At 29.7% G+C, this 20,881-nt stretch overlaps 2 protein-coding genes across 2 annotated transcripts; both read left to right on the top strand.

Annotated features, from left to right (window-relative positions):
• The first annotated feature begins 951 nt into the window (after nucleotides 1–951).
• On the top strand, nucleotides 952–9,553 carry LOC129300514 (NADPH--cytochrome P450 reductase 2-like). The gene is made up of 18 exons (XM_054939084.1): nucleotides 952–1,005; nucleotides 4,432–4,857; nucleotides 4,944–5,003; nucleotides 5,108–5,184; nucleotides 5,262–5,319; nucleotides 5,411–5,494; nucleotides 5,593–5,629; nucleotides 5,881–5,950; nucleotides 6,054–6,239; nucleotides 6,325–6,417; nucleotides 6,508–6,730; nucleotides 6,840–6,923; nucleotides 7,013–7,164; nucleotides 7,386–7,482; nucleotides 7,852–8,079; nucleotides 8,308–8,430; nucleotides 8,517–8,630; nucleotides 9,148–9,553. The coding sequence occupies exons 1-18, from the start codon at nucleotides 952–954 to the stop codon at nucleotides 9,226–9,228; spliced, it is 2,247 nt and encodes a 748-aa protein (XP_054795059.1). The 3' UTR covers nucleotides 9,229–9,553.
• An 8,989-nt stretch (nucleotides 9,554–18,542) lies between these two features.
• On the top strand, nucleotides 18,543–20,315 carry LOC129300513 (auxin-responsive protein IAA33-like). Its single transcript, XM_054939083.1, has 2 exons — nucleotides 18,543–19,015; nucleotides 20,171–20,315. The coding sequence occupies exons 1-2, from the start codon at nucleotides 18,543–18,545 to the stop codon at nucleotides 20,256–20,258; spliced, it is 561 nt and encodes a 186-aa protein (XP_054795058.1). The 3' UTR covers nucleotides 20,259–20,315.
• Nucleotides 20,316–20,881: the final 566 nt, after the last annotated feature.

The following is a 20,881-nucleotide window of genomic DNA, read 5'->3' as shown; positions in this document are numbered from 1 at the left end:
ACTATTTATATATATATAGCCGAAGGAGAAAATAGAGGGAAATAATGTTAACGAATTCGTTAAGGGAGTGACATTCGGGAACCGGAATTTGATCACAATCAGGTGTGGTCGGTAGTCTCGCTTCTATCGCATACCAAGCAATGCAAGAGATACACGTGTATAAAAAAAATGTTTCTTAACTAATCGTGCAAGTAGCGCTGGACATGCCTGTATGTAATCTAATCAAGTCTAGTTTATTTAATAGAATATTCTTGAATTTTATTTATAAACCACTTCTATATTTTTTATCTAAATTAAGAAAAAAATTAAAAATTTATTAATTCTGTCTGTCTAGTAAAAAAATATTACCTTATTCATATAAAATACATTTTAAAATGAAATTTCTATTTTTCTATGCATAGAATAAGAGTAATGGTGTCTTATTGAAAAAAATATAAAAATCATCTTCCAAATGGAGTTGTCTAGGCCAATAATGGAATTGTCAAAGAAAAACCCTGCGTACTAACATGCCAGATAGAGAGAGAATTTTGGTTTGAGATTCTTCACTTGGTACTTGGTAGCTGCTGCCTGCAGAACCATGAGATAGATTCCTTTGACCCTGCACGTGCACCAAACAGTTTTTAATAGTTTTAAAGAAAAGCCAAATTTTTCAGTGATACTTCAAAGGTCCTCAAGGCCTCAACCTCATTCAAGATGCCCCTTCCATGTATCTTCCAAGTAATGCGTTTGTAATGCCCTCAATCTTGAGTCCAATTAATAAGCCATGATTATTCAAGATTATGGTTAATTGTGAGTTTGTGTTGTGTTTGGGGTAATCTTTCTGTTTTAATTAGGTGTATGAAGTGCGGTTTAAGATTTTGTTGAAGGTGAGAATAGTGAAGGCCCATGTGCACATGCTGGTTTAGTAATTGACACTTGAAGTTTTTATTGTTGAGGTGCTTTTAAATGAAGATGGCACTGCAAATGAATGTGCAGTACAGATTCATGATAATGTCACCAAACACTGTAAGTTGAAACAAAAGGCGGCTTAACATAGCTTTAAAAAATAAAGAAAAATGAAAAGCGAATAGAAAACAAATTATTTCTTTATCTTTGGATTAAAAAAAATGAAAGAAGAATGACTGCTCAAATAAAAAAATTATGGCTTCAAGCCTAGATTGTTGCAGCGTCTAGGATATATAATTTTGGAAATCATATTCTCTTTCTAAAATTATTACATTTCTAAAGAGAAAATCTAGGAAAGAAAAATGTGTGTCCTACTCTTTTTCTCTTTTGCTTTTCCTTTACTCTTATTTCTCTTTCAATATTCAAATGGTAAAAATCTATGTTCAATCATGAAGGATTATGGATTATAGAAAAATGGAACCGTGAAAGCTCAAGTTCATAAAACTAATTATCCCTAAAATCAATTATTTTTTAAAACTCAACCATTATTTAAAAGGTTAGAATCAGACTTGTAAACCTTTTTTATTATTTCTTTTATTTTTTTGAATTTTAAAAATTACAATTTTCAAATATAATATTTCATATTTTCAAAATACAAATTATAATTTTCAAAAAATTAAAATAAATGATAACATTATAATTTTAAAATATAAATGCATATTCTAAAATTTAAATTTAATTTTAAAATTAAAAATATTTTATTTTTTAGAGGTAAAATAGCAAGAAGTCTAAAGAAGCTGTCCCAATCCCAAATTTGTTTTTTTAAGGCTTTTCAGGGCAAGGCTTCAAAGGCTAATTTTTTTAAAAAAAAATATTATTTTTTAAAGCTCAAATTCATATAAATATGAACTTAAATGAGTTGACTGTTAGACCCAGTTTTTATTTTTGACCCACAAAAAACATATCTCAAATAATGATAAAACTTCTCTTCTATCACGCGAGAATCTAGGACTAAAAGGGATAAACTTGAGATTTAATTTCACAATAAATAACGTTGTTTACTGAGAGAGGAGAGCTCTTGAGAGAAAAGTTTTCAGAACATATTGATCAAACTTACCACATCTTCAAATATCATCATAGGGTAATGGGTGGTTGATTTGTTAATTAAAAAAAAACCAATAATTGCTTGCTTCAAATAATTTTAGTAATTACCATTAGAAGCAACCATAGCTTACACCAAATTACCCTTGTACTCCATATCTGGCTTAGATTTATTTTTAGTTCATAAGATGTGATCATTGCCACTTTGTACCATATTTTTTCAATAATAAAAACACATTTTTTACACTAATCTCTTTTTGTTTTTGCATTTGGATGAATTAATGCAGAAAGTTGGGACCCTATAGTTATTTTTGAGATTCGACATTTCTGATACTTCTGATTTTGTTGTTCAAATACAACACCTATGAAAAACAACTTCCAATTAAAATGATATAGCTCTCTTATAAGTTAAATTAAGCATCTGGTGGTTCCAAAATTTGAATGTTTAAAGCAAGAGGAGGAGGAGATGAGAAATGTTTAAGATTGATGTATTCCCAGCAGTAGCACTGATCTTTTGATTTTAATGAAGCATTTTCTACTAAAAAAATTTGAATGTTAATACAACTTTCTTTACAAGTTCTCTGCATCTTCTTACACCTGGCACTACAATAGGGGGTTCCTCTTTTTTCTTTTTTTCTTTTTTTTTAAGCTTTTGTGAAATGCTGATCATGAAACGAGGTTTAAAAAATACATAGAAAGTTAAATCAGGCGCGATCATATTTTCCCCCCTAATACTAATGAGAAGGTCAGTGCTGAGGTAGGCTGAGGAAAACACGCCAAATTGAAATTTTGTCAATTTCTATTTTGTATAAAGTAGTGCAAATGAATCGACCCACAACACCTACATGCACAACATTCCTTTGTTTTGACTTCTAAATAAAATAATCGTTCACATCATTTTGACAATTTCATTAATTATTATTATTATTATTATTATTATTATTATTATTATTATTATTATTATTAACTTTCCCATTTCGGCGTCCTCTTTTCAAACCGTGAATGGCTATTTATTTATTTAGTATCTAGAATATATGTGAGAATTTTTGTCCAAATTTTTATTACCTTGCCAGTGGCACTGAGATTCACTGAATGCAAATAATTCATCTACGTTACATACATCTTTTCCACTTATTTCAACTGTTCCACGTATCCACAAACATTAATTCATTGAATACTTATACAACAGTAAAGTAATTGACAAATGACCAAACATAAATTATTTGCTTTGTCAATTAAAGTGCCCAGGTCATGACGCCAAAACCCCCTTATTTTTTTTATTTTAGAAAAAATCAACATACAAGTTCTTCTAGTTTTTTTAATTTTAAATTAGATTTCTGTAATTTAGTTTGTTTCAATAGACACTTATAATTTGATCAATTAAATATACTAATTCCTAGAGGTTAAAAATATTAAAAAATGATCGACTTTCCAAAACAAAAACATTTTAAATTTTTTCAAAAAAAATTACATTCTTCACGTTTTTTTTCCTTCAGCCAGTTTTTCCTCCATTTTTCTTTTCTCTCTCTTTTAAGGTAGTATTTTAATTATTATTATTATTATTACTATTACTATTACTAGTTGCTACTACTTGGAATAAATCCATGTAAAGATGAGACAGAACAATGAATGCATTTTTCGGTTCAATGAATTACTGTGTTAAAATTTTATTAATAACTAGCCACAAATTATGCACTTTGGATCTTAAATTTATAAATAAATTTATAAACAGTAAACAATTTAATTGTAATAATTTTTTAAAAAAAATATTACGACAAGATTTTCTTACAAGTATAATTATTCTGGGGTGACTGTATGTGGGTACTATCCCTCCACGAAACTTTTTTTCTCCCCCTTCCATTCTTTCAGCTCTCATTTCTCGTTATATTTCGTTTTCAAACGCATTAAGGATAGTAGTTGGTAAGTTAAGTTCTTTTAATCATATTGGGTATTTATTAACAATCACGTCATTCATGCATTGTACAATTCATTGTTAAGTTACGAGCATGTAACGGAAAAATAATTAAGTTATATCCTCTTTTAGATTCCTGAAAAATTAGGATTAGCGGTTGACTCTCCATCAAAACGGAGAAACTTCTCTTCAAATTTTCATCTATGGAACACAGAAGCACTGGTTGACCCTGCTTTTGAAATATAAAAAATGCAATGAATCATGAAAAATATTGAAACTTCAAACTTTTTTTTCCAAGTTTTGATACTTTCAATTCAATCAGGATTCAATCATTTCATTTTCTGATACAGAGTAGAGAAAGGGGAAGGTGGGACATAAAAAGATAAAAGCAAGGGTTAAAAGGCGCGTCGTTTGGTGGTTTGACTAGTCTGGTTTGGCAGGCGTTGTTTTGTTGCGCTCTTTTACCTCTCAATAGTCAAATATGTAAACTTCGATTCTCTTTATAAACCTCCAATTCACTCCCATTTCCGTAGTTTTGTCAACCCCCCTCTCTTCTTCTTCTTCATTCTTCTAGGATTCGCGTTTCACCCATATTCCCAAACTCTTCCTGCTCCATTGATCATATATTGTCTCCTGTGTTTCTTTCAAGGACCATGGAACCTAGTGCTATGGATATCATCTCGGCCATCATCGACGGTAAGCTAGACACCTCCAACGACCTGGTTTCGATGCTATTGCAGAAACGGAACTACGAGATGGTGCTGACCACTTCCATAGCGGTTTTGATCGGGTGTGTGGTCTTTCTGATGTGGCGGAGATCCCACAGTTCAAAGTCGAGGCCCGTCGTGCCACTCAGACCGTTGGAGGTTGCGGCCCCGAAGGCGGAGGTCGATGATGGTAAGACAAAGGTCACCGTCTTCTTTGGCACTCAAACTGGTACCGCTGAAGGGTTTGCCAAGGTAGGCTTACTAAATTGCGCGCGTGAGTATGGGCTATATTTTTGGAGTTTTCAGTTGGATTGTGCTAAAACTTGTGTTATGGGCAGGCACTAGTGAATGAAGCAAAAGCACGATACGAGAAGGCGACGTTTAAAGTTGTTGATTTGGTACTATATGCTTTCTGTGATTCAAAATGTTTTCTTCTTGTTATTGGTCTTTTTGGTGTGTTTGCATGTGTTGATGCTTATGTTCGGGTCATGGTGATGAGCAGGATGATTATGCCGGCGATGATGACGAGTTTGAGGAGAAGTTGAAAAACGAGAAATTGGCACTTTTTTTCTTGGCTACGTAAGTTTTCCTTTCTCTTCAAATGGTTTGTTGCTGCTTTCTACTGTTGGGAATTAAACCTGTTGGAGATGTTGCAGATATGGGGATGGTGAACCAACGGACAATGCCGCAAGATTTTATAAATGGTTTGCAGAGGTAAGTTTGAATTGAATTTGTTACTCGAATGGATGGGTCATTAGTTGCAATAAGTTTAAATTAAATCTTGATTTTGTTGCTGGAATTTTAGGTACAAGATAAGGGAGAATGGCTTCAAAATCTTCAATATGGTGTGTTTGGCCTTGGGAATAGACAGTATGAACATTTCAACAAGGTTTGGGATTAACTCGTATTTTCAAGTTCCGTTCTGCTTCGCTTTCCAAACATGCCATTGCTAACATCTTGGTTTCATGCTTATGTACATTTTTACAGGTGGCGAAGGTGATAGATGAGAAGCTTGGTGAGCAAGGTATCTCTTGATTCCTTTTGCTGCTTGAGAAATTTGTCTGGGAATTATTTAACTTTCATTAATTTTGTGACTTCTACAAGGATGGTCAATTGGTCATTTGGATGAAACATATATTTTTTTTTTTTTTTTAGGTGGATGAAACATATGTACTTTCTGGCATTTTAGTCTAGTATTATTAACTTGTTAGTACTGTTTTTTCATTCTCATTTTTAAATACGACCACCAATCTGACTTGAATTTTGCAATTTCAGGTGGGAAGCGTCTTGTCTCATTAGGTCTTGGAGATGATGATAAATGCATAGAGGATGACTTCAATGCATGGTATTGAAATGTTTGGTTTATTTGAGTATGTTAAAGTGGAAATCTATTTCTTTGCAAATATTTAAGAAACGTCCTTCTTCCTTAATAATTTCTGTTATTGCAGGAAAGAATTGGTCTGGCCAGAATTGGATCAGTTGCTTGGGAAAGAGGATGGTAAAACTTTATCTACCCCTTATGCTGCTGCTATATTGGAATATCGGGTTGTGATTCACAATCCAGCAAATGTACCTTCTGAGATCAGTCATAATGCAAATGGTCATGCTGTTGTTGATGCTCAACATCCATGCAGGTAAATGTTAGAGTAGACTTTTTCAGTTGTAACTTGGAGTTGTATATAAATTTAAGCTGATATGTATTACTTACTCTCCATGAAGAGCAAATGTGGCTGTGAGAAGGGAGCTTCATACTCCTGCATCAGATCGTTCTTGCACTCATCTAGAATTTGACATTTCTGGCACTGGAATTAGGCAAGTATCTGTGTGCAAAATATAATCTATAAAAACACTGCTTATACTCATTGTACTGATTCATGTTCTTGTGCATTTGTTGTTTCATAGATATGAAACAGGGGATCATGTGGGTGTTTACTCTGAGAATTTATCTGAAACTGTGGAAGAAGCATTAGGATTACTAGGTCTGTCACCAGATACCTATTTTTCCATCCATACTACTGAAGAAGATGGGACACCACTTAATGGCTCCCTGCCACCTTCATTCCCTCCCTGCACTTTAAGAACAGCGCTGGCTCGATATGCAGATCTTTTGAGTTCACCCAAAAAGGTGCTTGTTTTGAGTTTGATGCACAATTGATTACACCTTATGCCACTTTTCTCTTATTGAGACTCATACTTGTACATTACTAACTAATAACTCTACTTATGCCTTCCAGTCTGCCTTACTCGCCTTAGCTGCCCATGCTTCTGATCCATCTGAAGCTGATCGACTTAAACATCTTGCCTCTCCATCAGGAAAGGTTGTAATATTTTGTATCGGTTGAATTAGCTTAATGTGCTTATATTTCTAATTCTAATTTGGATGTTATTCTGGTCTTTGCCTGTGCAGGATGAATATGCAAAGTGGGTGATTGCAAGCCAAAGAAGTCTCCTCGAGGTCATGGCTGAATTTCCTTCTGCCAAGCCCCAACTTGGTGTCTTTTTTGCAGCAGTTGCTCCTCGCCTGCAGCCAAGATATTATTCAATTTCATCTTCTCCTAGGTTAGTTTCTGTATGCTACAATTACATGGGCATTTGTCCACATGTAGGTCTCTGGACATGAAGGGAAATCAACTAGTCCATACATTTCAAAATAATCACTTAATAGATGATGCATTCTACTACAACAAGCTAAAGGGGGAACTAAACTTTGTGTTTTATGTTTTTTTTCCGGAAACAGTGAGTTGTGCTTACTGCTAACCATATGCAAAAATTATCCACAGGATGGCTTCATCCAGAATTCATGTGACCTGTGCATTAGTTTATGATAAAATGCCCACTGGAAGGATGCATAAGGGAGTTGCTTCAACTTGGATAAAGGTACTGGTATTTTACCAGCTTCCCTGATTAAGGCCACTTGAAATTTGCTATTGTAAAGTCCTCTCAATATATAACTTTCTCGTTTTTTTGTTCGACGAAAACTATATAACTTTCTATTAATATAATAAACTGAACTTTGTTATAAAGTCCTCTGGATTTGTAACTTTCTTGTTTAAGACCACTTGAAATTTGCTATTGTAAAGTCCTCTCACTATATAACTTTCTTTCTTTTCTTTTTTTCGATGAAAACTATATGACTTTCTATTACTATAATAAACTGAACTTTGTTTCCCATGAACGTTTCTCTGGAATTTGTACTGTGAAATATCGTCTAGGATTCTTAACATGGTTTTCTTGTTTGTTGTTCAGAACTCAGTGCCATTGGAGGAAAGCCAGAACTGCAGTTGGGCTCCAATATTCGTTAGGCAGTCCAATTTCAGGCTCCCTGCAGATTCTAAAGTGCCTATAGTCATGATTGGTCCTGGTACCGGATTCGCTCCTTTCAGGGGTTTCTTGCAGGAAAGATTAGCCCTGAAACAAGACGGAGTGGAACTCGGCCCATCTGTTTTATTCTTTGGTTGCCGCAACAGGAAAATGGTAAGTTATCTTCAGTCCTTCTTCATGCTTTTATAAATTTTTGTGGCATTGCCACAATTGGAATCTTCTATAATGTCCCTTCTATGGAGAGAACAGAAATAATAGATGTAAAGAAGGAACGTGAACCTGATATACAATCACACTTTTTTGGGTTACTCTCTTCTTGAATTTACGACTACATTAAACATAAAAAGTTCCAATTTATATTGTGTTCCTCATTCTTTATAGGACTTCATCTATGAAGACGAGTTGAGCCACTTTGTTGACAGCGGTTCACTTTCTGAGCTGGTTGTTGCCTTCTCTCGTGAGGGACCCACCAAGGAATATGTGCAGCATAAAATGATGGAGAAGGTAAGTCTCTCTTGGCCCTGCACATTTTTCTCAAACTTCACATGTTTTTCAAACCAGTCTTTAAATCAATACTTCATTGCATTCAGGCTTCAGATATTTGGAACATGCTATCTCAAGGAGCTTATGTTTATGTTTGTGGTGATGCCAAAGGCATGGCTAAGGATGTACACCGCACTCTTCACATAATTGCTCAAGAGCAGGTATATGCTTATAGGAATAAATGCTGAACTGAAGTTGAAAAACTTATAAAGCATTCTTGAATTTGATCGAGATTAACCAATCAGTATTTGCCACATAATACAAGTCTTCTTTCTTAATATGTGCCATATAAGTTTTTTTCCTTGGATAGTTTGTGCAGATTCGGATATCCTTCTTATGAATGCTCCTCAAGCCTTGTACTCACAGTGTTATGCATTGCGAAATACTTTCTCTAGTCCTTATTATAGGATGCCTTCTAGAAAAACTATTTGATATTTAATAAAAGCACTTGATGGGGATATTAACTATGTTTTTTTCAATATTATCTCTATTTAAACTCATCAACTATTAGGAAGAATGTAATGCAAAAAAAAAAAAAGAATCATTTAAATAAGAGTAAAATTGGAAGTTTATTCTATTTTCAGACAAAGTTAAAGGTGTCTTGTGATAGGGACCAGAGGGGCATGCTGAATGACTGAGTCAGTAGCTAAGCAGGTTCTTTTGGCTTGTGAATTTCAGGGTTCTCTGGAAGGTTCCAAGGCTGAGAGCTTTGTGAAGGATCTGCAAATGACTGGAAGGTATTTACGTGATGTGTGGTGATCATACAGACATGGGTTTTGAGACGAAGCTTGAAGGAGTGAATCTGGGATCCTTAAAAGGGATTTTGAGCTTGCTGCTTTTTCACAGGAGCTAACTTTATAATTCTTTTTTCGTTATTTTAATAAAAATTCTTTTTTTTTTTCCTCTTTGTCACTTTCATACATGATAATGTAATTCAGTTCCAGTTTTCTTCATGTTTTCGTATCGTATGAGCCTCCAAAAGGTTCTGAGACAAAAAAGCATCGCATCCCCTTGTAATTACCGCAAATTTCTTTATATATTACATCGGTTTATTATTTATTATAAGTCATGAAAATTATATGAATGACCAGTTAAATATCAAATACTTTTAAAAACTGACTGTTTTGATTTAATATTTTTAAATTATTAGCCTTCTAGCCAGGATGAGATCAAAGCCGTGTGTCTATTGTCAGGCAAATGAGGCAATTGCTTTTGGCCTCAAAAAATTTGCTCATGCTCTATATAATTCTGATCATTATTTTTACTGTTAAGTATTACTATTAATTACATCTTTTCATTAAGAATTCATTGTTCTGCATTTCACTGTCTCTATCATTCTCATTTCCCAAAATCAATTAGTCATTTAGAGAGGTAACATTAGCATACTGCCACTATATATAATGGATGGGGATCATTTTGTTGGCAACTAACAATTTTCATCTCTCCCTCCCTTTCAAAATAACTAATGCTATCATCATTTTCTTCTTAAAGGAAAATGTTACTCTAGTGTTCAAACTTGTTACGTTGTCACTCATTTGCCAAATAATTTCTTCTCATTGGAATTTTCAGCTTGCTATCTAATTGAAATTAAAACAAAAACATTAATCATAGATTTAAGGTGGCAGCCACTTCAGGTGTATTTATTACACTTTTACTGTTTATATTACTTTTTATATGAAATTATGATTTTTTTTAATAAAATTTGTTATAACCTTTAGAATTAGAATGGTAAAAATGTCAAATAAAAAATATGAATACACTAGGCCTCTCAAAATAATTTTATCTTAGGCCCTAGCACTTTTTCACACGGCCTTGGATGAGATTTTTTTTTCATTTTTTACTGATGGAGCATATTGCAAAGCAGAGAGAAAGAGATGTTATAATATCACAGAAGAAACGCCATTTATTTTGGGATGTTAGCATTGTTTAACAGATATAGTAAAAAATTTCATGCATACGTGCTAGCAAGACCTATTGAAAGAATAGAAAACTATTATTTTAACTTGATTAACAGCATTTAACCAACTAGGAACCATTTAATGACTTTGGAACCGGCCACTATATTTAACCAACTAATTTGACAAACTAAAGAAATTTGTTGCATTATTTATTAATTGAGGACTCATTTCTACGTTGAAATCTATTAATAAGAATAGCCATTAATGATGCAAAAATAATGAACTTGATATTAATAAGAACCAGGCAGATTGATCCAAATTTTTCATACTAATAAGTGAAAAGATCACCTATTGGTATATTAAAATTTTGAGTTAAGATTTACTTGTTTTTTAACACTTTCTTTATTTTATATTCCCTCCAATCCCTTTTATAAAATATCCTACCTCATCAAAACTAATGAAAAACGGTTAAATTGTATTTTACCTGAAAATGGAATAAATTTTCAATTTACCCCTATTCTCTTTCATAGTCAACGAATTTTAATAATAATAATATTAAAAAAGTATAATTAATATCCTATCAAATATGTTATATTAAAAACTAAAAAATCTTTCTGTAATGTATAGGCCATAAAATCTTGCCTAATTATTGTTGACTAAATGTGTAAAAAAAATATAGTATAAAGTACTTTTCATATCTCAAATTATAAGATACTTTTAAATATATTAAATATAAAGTACTCTCTTCATTATTTTTTTTTAATATATTAAATAAAAGATACTTTTAAAAATTTATATTTTTATTTTTAAAAAATAAAGTTATTAAGTATATTTAATGAAATTTATTGATATATAAAATTTTATTTAAAAATATCTTTTAATTTAAAATGAAAAAAAATAAAAATATAATGGGATGATAGATATAAATACTAAAAGGTCAATAAAATGCAACCAATAATTGTAATTAATCCTTGAAAATTGCTACATTGAAATTATCAACTGCTCAGTGCCAACGCACATTCGAGACCAAACGAGTTTGCCAAACTCGCACGTTTCTGGAATTCCTTTTCGAAATATTAATCTCTCGCGCGCGCGTACAGAGGATGGCAAAAACAGTTCATTAAGTGCGTGTTTAATTTTCAATTTATTAAAAATTTATTTGATAAAATTTTATTTAACAAAAATTAATTTAATAAAAATTAGCTGTTATAATAAAATTTATATTTAAATATATTTTTTAAAAATCAGTTTAGTGTACCAAAAATTGTTTAGATTATGATGTTGAAATATACTTTTAAATGTATAATTATCAAAAAAGATATTAATTTATGATGATTTTTAATTTTTATTATATAAATATAATATATTTAAAATATTTAAAAAATATGATAAATATTTTAAATAACATAAAATTTGATCTATAATGTTAAAAATTTGATCTCTAATTATTTATACTTTTTTAATTTATAAATTTAGAAAATGTGATAAAGATTTGTAATTATTATTATACATTAATACTAAAAATTAACATAATTAATTACTCAATTTATAATGCTAAAAATTTGATACCTAATTATTATTATTGAAATAATAATTATATTTTTAATAAATTAACTATTTTTTAAATAAAAGAATAAGAGATTAAACTTAAATAATATGGTCAAATAATATTTTATTTTTTAAAATTTTAAATAATTACATTTCTCAAATTTACTTTCAGTTATTATTTAAATATATTTTTATAATGTGCTTTTTTATAAAATATTTTATTCAAATAACTTCTAGCATACTAAAAGTAAAATTTTACTTTTCAAATGTAAAACACAGAAAAACTAAACGAGCCCTAAATTTCAAGGGCATTGGGATACTTTTAAAAGAATTTTTTATTTTAAAAAATATGACATTTTAAATAGATTAAGATTTTATTAAATAAATAGATTAAGATTTTATTAAATAAATTAATTTTAATATTATTTTTTCTCTCTTTATAATTAATTTATATCTCTTTTATTTTTAATATATTAAAATATAGATATTTTTAAAATTTTATATTTTTATTTTAAAAAAACAAGATTGTTAAACATATTTAATAAAATTTGTTGATATATAAAATTTTATTTTAAAATATTTTATAATTTAAGATAAAAGGAATACACAACTTGCTAAATGCTCTTGTTACTTTTAATTCGTGACTCGTGATTGTGATTGTGTGGATTTTGAATGTCGTTTTACAGCAAAGATGAATTCAATGAGGAAGCAAATAAGTGAGAAAACATAGAAGAAACACAGTGACTTGGGATTCGTCAAAAGCACCAAACCTTCCGGCGACCGCAGCGCCCTGCCTCACTTCGACTTTCAAGGTTGTCTTCACCTTTGTTCATCCCACTTCTTTAATACAATATTCTCTTACCTAGTTCATTGAGGCCAAAGCCAAGAAAAGTAAGTAAATTTATTATTCTGTTATCCTATTTATAAATTATTTTTAACATATTAATTATTTATTAAAATTTAAAAAAAAAACATTAACTCTTGTTTGGATGGAAAGAAAGACATAGAAGAAAGAAAATTATGAGAGACGACTCCTAGAAGTAATAAAACATTGCTATTTTTAAAAATTTTCTCTCATTCTTATTTTTTTTTTCCCACTTTTTCCTCTATTCAAACTAATCTGAATACTGTTCTTGGTATGAGATAAAAGTAAGGGAAGTGAAAAGTGTGGAAAAAATGGCATTTTCTCTTGTTTGCCTGAAGGGAGAGAAATACGATAGAAGGAAAAATGGTTAAAAAAAAAGGTGAAATTCATATATTTTTATTTTTTGACCGGCAACTTTTCTCTTCAAAAAGAAAAGATTAAAAAAAACTCAATTTTTAAATTTATTTATGAATCTTTTCATTTCTTGCCTATTGTCTCGCTCCATTTTGATCCTAATTTCCCTTCCACTTTAAAATTGGATTATTATATATTTAATAATTTAAGAAATAACAATTAAAATTGGACAACTATTTTCTTTTTTGCTATCATCAAAGAAAATAATTTTCAATTATATTTTTATTTAATCAATAATATATAATAAAAATTATGTAAATAATATTTAAAATATTAAATATTATTATATATAAATATTTTTCTACAAATAATAATGTTATTATTGTTCGTGTGAAATCAAAATTTTAATTTCTTCTATTTTCCCTCGTTCAGTCAAGAATGGGAAGAGAAAATTACATCTTTTTATTTTTTTTCTCCTCACATTTTCTCTTATAAGCCTAGCACAATATAAAACTCATTGAAAACTCTTTAAAAATTTAACAAGTTTCTTTTTGGGCAAAATTTTGACAAGTTTCTAACTTTATTATCATTAAATATAATAAAGTATAATTTCTCTTACAATGTTTAATGGGGGTAAAATGGAAAGCTTATGTTAAAAATTAATGTCATGTCTTATAAAAAAAGATAAAAAACTTTCTCCCTTTATTTTATAAATATAAAGGACTGGAGAGAATAATTAATATGTTAAAAATTTGTGATATTTTTCCAGGAACACTCGTGTCATTTAATAATTAAAATTTACGAGGCAGAGATAAAAGTGTCCCGAGTATTACAAGAAACAAATTATAAATTTAATGTATGAAGCAAGGGGGATCTGAAACTTACATTTAGAATCAAATCAAAACTTAATGACTTGAGAATCGGTTTACAAATCTCCATGTAGAGGGGGCCTGAAAGTGCACGCGAATCATAAGCCTCTCCATGCGTGTTGGGGACGTGCCGACGTGGCTTGCTTCATTTCGGTCTAGCCCTTAACAATTGGCGCCAAGAAAAATCAAATCGAAACTTATAAATTGACCTTATGTTTTTGAGTGAAGGGGTATCTATGTAGAGCATGGTATTGAAAACCGGACCGGACCGGCCGGGTCAACCCGGAAACCGGTGAACCGGTCCCCTGTCCGGTCTGGGTTTGCACTTAACCCGGTGAGGGAGTGAACCGGTATAACCCGGTCAACCCGGGTTCAACCCGGTATAACCCGGATAACCCGGTGGGTTGACTGGGTTAACCGGGTTAATATTTTTTCAGGCTTTTACCCCAAAACGACGTCGTTTTTAATTTTTTTTTTCATTTTTAATTTTTCAGAGCTCTGAGTTCGGAAAAAAATAACAAAAAAAAGTAAAATTAAAGTCAAAAAATAAAAAATTAGAGATAGAGCATGCTAAGTCCAAAAATATAGTATTTTATTATTGTTAGACTTTTGAGTGGTTGGATTTGGTTGAATGTTTTTATAATTAATGTCTTTTTATTTAAATTGTATTATTTTAATCATGACCGGTTTGCCACCGGTTCAACCCCCGGTTCAACCCTGATTGAACCACTAACCCGTGACCCAGTGCCATGACCGGTTTAATAACCGGTTCGGTTTTACGTACCTTGATGTAGAGTAATAATTTGTAGTGATATATACTTTCTTTCGTCTCATTTACAAATCATCTCTAAAATATTTCTCTGAAATCAACCATGTTTTTAAAACTCTTTCCTTTAGTCTAAAATTTTAATAAGTGTTTAACTTTATCTTTAGTAAATATACATATGTTAATAGCCTACATTCTTTTTCAAACATATAACAAAAAGTAAAAGGAAAAATATTACTTTTGATTCCTAAATTTTACTTAAATTTTATTGTAAATCTCTATATTTTTTTGGATGTTCCATATCTTTTTTTTTTTTGTTTACAACATTAATATCTATATTTTTAAAGGGATATTAATGTGACACAAACAGTATCAACAGTGCTAATATATCAATTAAAATTGTCAATTTTGTGCTTACGTGTCAAACTAGTACTAATATAGAATTTTAAATAAGCAAAAATTTATAAAGAAAAAGCCTACATGAAATTCATGTGTTTTGCTTATCACTTAAAAAATTTAGGTCAGCCTTTTGATTTCATTTAATATACTCCTTCCATCCTAAATTATAAAATACTTTTAGACAAAATTTCATAAATTAATAAATCTTATTAAATATATTTAACAATTTTATTTTTTCAAAATAAAAGTATAAACTTTTGAAAATACCCATCATTTAATATATTAAAAAGAGAAAGGAAGAAAATTAATTATAAAGAGAGAAAGGATAATATTAAAATTGATACATTTAATAAAACTTTAATTTATTAAAAATATCTTATATTTTATGATAGAAAAATTCCTTCAAAGGTATTATATAATTTAGAACGGAGGGAATAAGTTTTTTTAAAATTTTGCTCATTAAAAATTTCTATGTCAATGTTAGTTTGACATATAAGTATAAAATTAATATGTTAGCATATTAATACTATTTATGCCATATTAATATTTTTTAAAAAAAATATAAAAACTAATGTTATAGTGAAAAAATATGTATGGATTTAAAATGTTAAAAAAATATAAAAATATATATTAAAATTTAAGTAAAATGTAAGAATTAAAAGTAATATTTTTTAAAAAAATAAAAAAAGTAACTATCATGAAATAAAATAAAAAATCCTCTTTTTCTCAATCTTACAAGCAACGCAGAAGGGACAGCTTGCTTTTTCTTCACGCATTAAATGTAGATAAATAAACGGCCATCCCTAGGCAAAATTTATTTTCAATTGCATCTTCAAAACGAGGCCCACTCTAGATAAGTACACTTCTGTGAATTTCCGAGTTCTTTTTTAAATAATCAGTTGATTGTTATTCTCGAGAAAAATAAACTATTAACAAAACCACCATCTTTTTCTCTCACAAGCAAACATCCCCAACCCACTTTTTCACATTAAGGAAAACTATTGTGTCCTCCACAACCAATTGATTGGACCTTGTTGATCCGAGGGGCTTGACTCTCATAAGCAGTTGAAATTTTTTGTAATTATCAGATAATTACTTCCACATTTGTACAAAGAATGAGAAGAAAATGTAAACCAGTGGAAAGTTAAAACATAATGCAGTTGATAATGTAGTTTTGACTTTCGTTAACAAGGAGAACGAGCATTCATGAGCTATAAATAGTAAGTCAGTCAGTTTTTTGGACCAGAAAAAATAGTGAAGAAGTCTTTGGAATGGTCCATAAGTTGTACTCCCTTTATATTTTATTATTAAAAAAATTATTATTTTTTACTTATCTTTTTATATAAATAAAATCACTCATTTCAGTAAGCATTTATTACATACTTTTTAAATCATCTATTATAATTTATATTAATTAAAAATAATTAATACATACTTATGTTGATTAACACAACACATTTGAATTTTTTTTTATTTTTAAATATAATTATTATAATTAACTGATTTTTATAAACCATGTGCCATAATTTTTTTTTTCTTGTGTACAAAAATAAGAGAGTACCTGTACAGTGAGAAAGATGAGCAGGGGACGTGTTTGTGCATTAATAATACAAGGAAGTGAGATAGTATGTCGGCAAAGAAGAGTCATAATTATTAACAAGATGGAACATGAAAACTTAGTTAATGAGACGACTTAAATCTGAATTTGCAATTAGTAAATAACTCCATTTGCTATAATTTTATAGATTTTATCGATGATATTGATTTCAATATGCATGATGTTATTTTATTCTTCATACATATTTTACTGCTTAATATGATATATATTTTTTTAGTTGCTTTTTTTAGTCATGTACATAAAGACCGTTAAATTTAAAAAATTTTAAAATCAGTGTTTGGAGGGGGGGTTCAAGTCAAACCTTCTGCCTTCTGCGTTATTTTTAACAAATAAATCCTGGGTGCCCATTTAACTAGATAATAAAACAAAAGGTTCATACATAAAGAAAAAAGAAAATAGCCGCGTAAAATTTAATTTTTTTGTGAAATTTTCTTTTATATATATATAGATATATGTATGTATGTATGAAATATTAATTGATATGAAAAAAATCCTGCCAAACAACCTTTAAAAAGAAGTAATATCAGTGAGAAGTCTTTGGTATTTGATACTCCCTCTCTCAAAATATTAATACATTTTTTATCCAATCTTACTCGTAATAAAGCAGCTAATTGTTCTCAAATTGACACCATTTTTTTATATTTATTTTTATTTAATAAGATATTTTATTTTAAAATAAATATAAAATAATTTATTTATTAGATAAATTTTTGAAAAATGTGTATTAATTACACATTAAAACACTAAAAATATTTTATAATTTTTAACATCTATGATTCAACCCCTCAAAAGATACTTTATATTTTTTAATAAAGCAGGGAGTACATTTTTTTTTAGTTTTAAATTGCACATTTCCTTTGGTCCATATTATAATAGGGCACCTTCTAGAAATATCATCCAGTTCTTAATATAAAATACTTGATGTAAAATTAATTATATTTTTACAATATTAACTATATTTAAATTTATTAACTATGAGAGAGAATGTAAAGTGAATTTAATTTTTTTATTTAAATATGTGTAAATTAAAAGTTTATTATATTTTCAAACAAAATTAATAACTTAACCACTTCTTCTTAATTCTAGTGAGTTAGCTAAAAAATTTAAAACTCAAGTTCATGAGTCCTTTTTTTTATTTTATATTAGTTATTAAATTAAATTTTATTTGAATATTTAGTCCTTGCACTTCTAATCAAGGAAGGCCAACCAAATCCTTGTTGGGATCAATGCCAACCCCATCTTGTGACAAGAGCTAGCACAATTTTGAAACTTAAATGTTTGGACAACAACAAGCTTTTCAAGATTTCAAGTCAATTTAAGTTTTAAATGTCATGTTTTAATTTAAAATCTCAAAACTTAAATTTATAACACTTTTTTCTTTATTTAATATTAGTTATTAAAAATAATTTTACCTGTTGAGGTCGAACTTCCCAAATCCACTCATACTTAGTGTCTTATGAGAGGGAGTAGATGGATTAGTAGTTAAGGTGTGAAATTAAAGCTTAATAATCATGCCAATCTGACTCAATGGGCAATAATTTAGAACCAATATGATTTTCTGATATTTTTCTCTAGCTTGTATTATGCTTGTACACACACACGTCTGATCTTTCACCAAGACCCCAACGTGTGTATAAATATATTAACCAAAACCATAGTCCCCACATATCATTTCATATTTAAAATTAAACCATAGTCACCAAACCACAACCATATTCCCTTTTCGATTACTTCCGCAAAAAACTCAGAAGAAAACATGAACAGGTTCGATCTGCACAGAGAAGGCTCTTGCTCCTCGAAATCAACTTATCAGCAAGACATAACGACGCTAAACATTCATCACAACAATAATCTTATGAGTAGTTCTGTAACTCCGTCTTCTTCTTCTTCTTCGGCTTCTTTCTCTGCTAACCTGCCTGCCAACTTCACTCACAGTAAGTTCCATGGCTTCCCTGACCTTGACGACCACGATCTCCTGTCCACCATTGTCCCTGCCGTGACGGTGGTCTTGGAGGGCCGTTCCATCTGCCACCGAATCAACCTCCACCACCACGCCAGCTACCACAGCCTCGCCAAGGCTCTCCGCCAGATGTATGTCGACCCGGCTGGAATGGCGGAGGCGGCGGCCGATGACCGCAATCTTGATCTTTCCAATGCCATTCCCGGTCACCTTATTGCTTATGAAGATATGGAGAATGATCTGCTTCTCGCCGGCGACCTCAACTGGAAGTAAGGTTCTTTCCGCTTTAATTAAATAATTACTTCTTTATTTTCTTTTAGATTTAGTATATTTCAATTTAATTTGTAGAGTATAGTTCCAACATTGAAAGGATTAACATTTTAGTTAAACTAAACAAATAATTTTGTTCTTGGAGGTAATGTGTTCATTTAATCATTTTTCAAATTATAGTAAGCATGTGAGAGATTTTATCCAAAAGAATAATAAACTACTGTTTTATACTTCGCCTATCTTATTTACAGGATATTTTCAATATATTTTAGAGAAATCAAGAAAATTTTAAACTTATTAACTCTACATAAAAATTTAATAAATTATTCACTTTGCCCTTATTAAATATATATATATATATATATATAATATATTTTCTCTTTCCAATATTCAATGAAAGGTAAAAAAATTGTAATAAAAATTAATAATATAACTTAAAAATAGAATAAAAAAACTTTTATTTCTATCTTATAAATAGGATAAAAGAGAGTATATTTAAAACTCTTCTGATACTATTCATAAATCACTTTTAATATATTTTATTAGAATTTAAAAAATTTTTAAATTTGTTAACTCTGTTTTAAAATTTAACAAGTTCTTAATTTTTTTCTTATTAAATATATAATTTAAAAACATATTTTCTTTTTCTAATAGTTAATGGAAAATAGAAGGGAGGGTTTATGTTGAAAATTTAATAAGGTAGTTTATAAATATAAAAAAAATTTATAAAAAAAATTCTCTCTTTATTCTATAAATAGAACTCTAAAGAGTATTAATTATCAGCCTCTACTAACCAGTACTAAACAAAATGCCGTTATCTCGAGGATAAATTATTGTTTACGTGGTTTAGAAGTTGGAAAATGCCTGCTCACTTAATTAAGCGCCGTCCTGTAAAAATTGAAATTCTTAACTGTCTCAACATTATTAACTTCTAATACTAAGAATTTAAGATGCTTTACATATAAAGAGAAATGCAAAATTTATTATACTTTCCCCCTTTGTTAAGATGTCTGTAAAATTTAGCCATTAATTATACATATGCGGAATTTAAAACTAGTCACGTTATTTATTATTTACAAGCTTGATATAAGTTTTACTTTTGATGGTTTTAATGATTTTGACAATTAAGGATTTGCATTTCTATGATATAATAGGGATTTTGTACGCGTGGCAAAGAGAATTCGGATAATTCCAGCCAAGCAAAACTCAGGAGGGCACAAGAAGAGGAACATGAAGTGTTAATTGAGAGGTCATAAGGCAAATCAATTCAGAACGATATATGTCCACAAGATATTTGGATTCAATGGATTATCAGTTTAATTTTGTTGACAATATTCTTATATCCTACATTTTAATTCGCTATTTATCTTTACGACATGTTATTTTCAAGACTCATTTCAAAACTATATATGCCTCCTTCTCTCATAATTCATAGAATTTACGCATCACTATTACCCAAAAAAAAAATTTACACATCAATATATATCACGCAAACTAACTAGAAGTCTAAAAATTTTGAGTAATCTTTAAAAGTACATTTAAACTATATGTAGAATATCTTTTTGTCAAATTCAACAAATAGTTAGATTTCTAAATAATTTTTATTAAACGTAAACTAAAAACCCCCACACACACTAAACACATGACCCTTTTTCCCTCAAAGGGGCTGGCTCTTATGTTTGGTTTTTGATGGAGAGAAAGTTAAATAAAAATAAATGGGAAGGAAAAAAAGATAAGGAGAAAATTTTTAAAGATAGTATTTTTTTTCAAAATTATTTTTGAGAATTTTCTTTATTAGTTTTCCTTTTTTTTTCTCCCACCCAATCAAATGATTAGCATTGAGTAAAGGTAGAAATAGGACAGGT

This window comes from Prosopis cineraria, unplaced genomic scaffold (genome assembly GCF_029017545.1).
Source record: "Prosopis cineraria cultivar Desert tree isolate PC_DT_omini unplaced genomic scaffold, ASM2901754v1 PC1627, whole genome shotgun sequence".
In the NCBI taxonomy this organism is placed as follows: Eukaryota; Viridiplantae; Streptophyta; class Magnoliopsida; order Fabales; family Fabaceae; genus Prosopis; species Prosopis cineraria.
This window is presented reverse-complemented; position numbering and strand designations above follow the sequence as displayed.

Coding starts and splice junctions, on each gene's coding strand:
- LOC129300514 (XM_054939084.1), top strand. CDS start 952: ATGGCACTGCAAATGAATGTGCAGTACAGATTCATGATAATGTCACCA. Junction 1,006..4,431: donor TGATAATGTCACCAAACACT/GTAAGTTGAAAC, acceptor CCATTTCCGTAG/TTTTGTCAACCCCCCTCTCT. Junction 6,240..6,324: donor GATGCTCAACATCCATGCAG/GTAAATGTTAGA, acceptor CTCTCCATGAAG/AGCAAATGTGGCTGTGAGAA.
- LOC129300513 (XM_054939083.1), top strand. CDS start 18,543: ATGAACAGGTTCGATCTGCACAGAGAAGGCTCTTGCTCCTCGAAATCA. Junction 19,016..20,170: donor GCCGGCGACCTCAACTGGAA/GTAAGGTTCTTT, acceptor ATGATATAATAG/GGATTTTGTACGCGTGGCAA.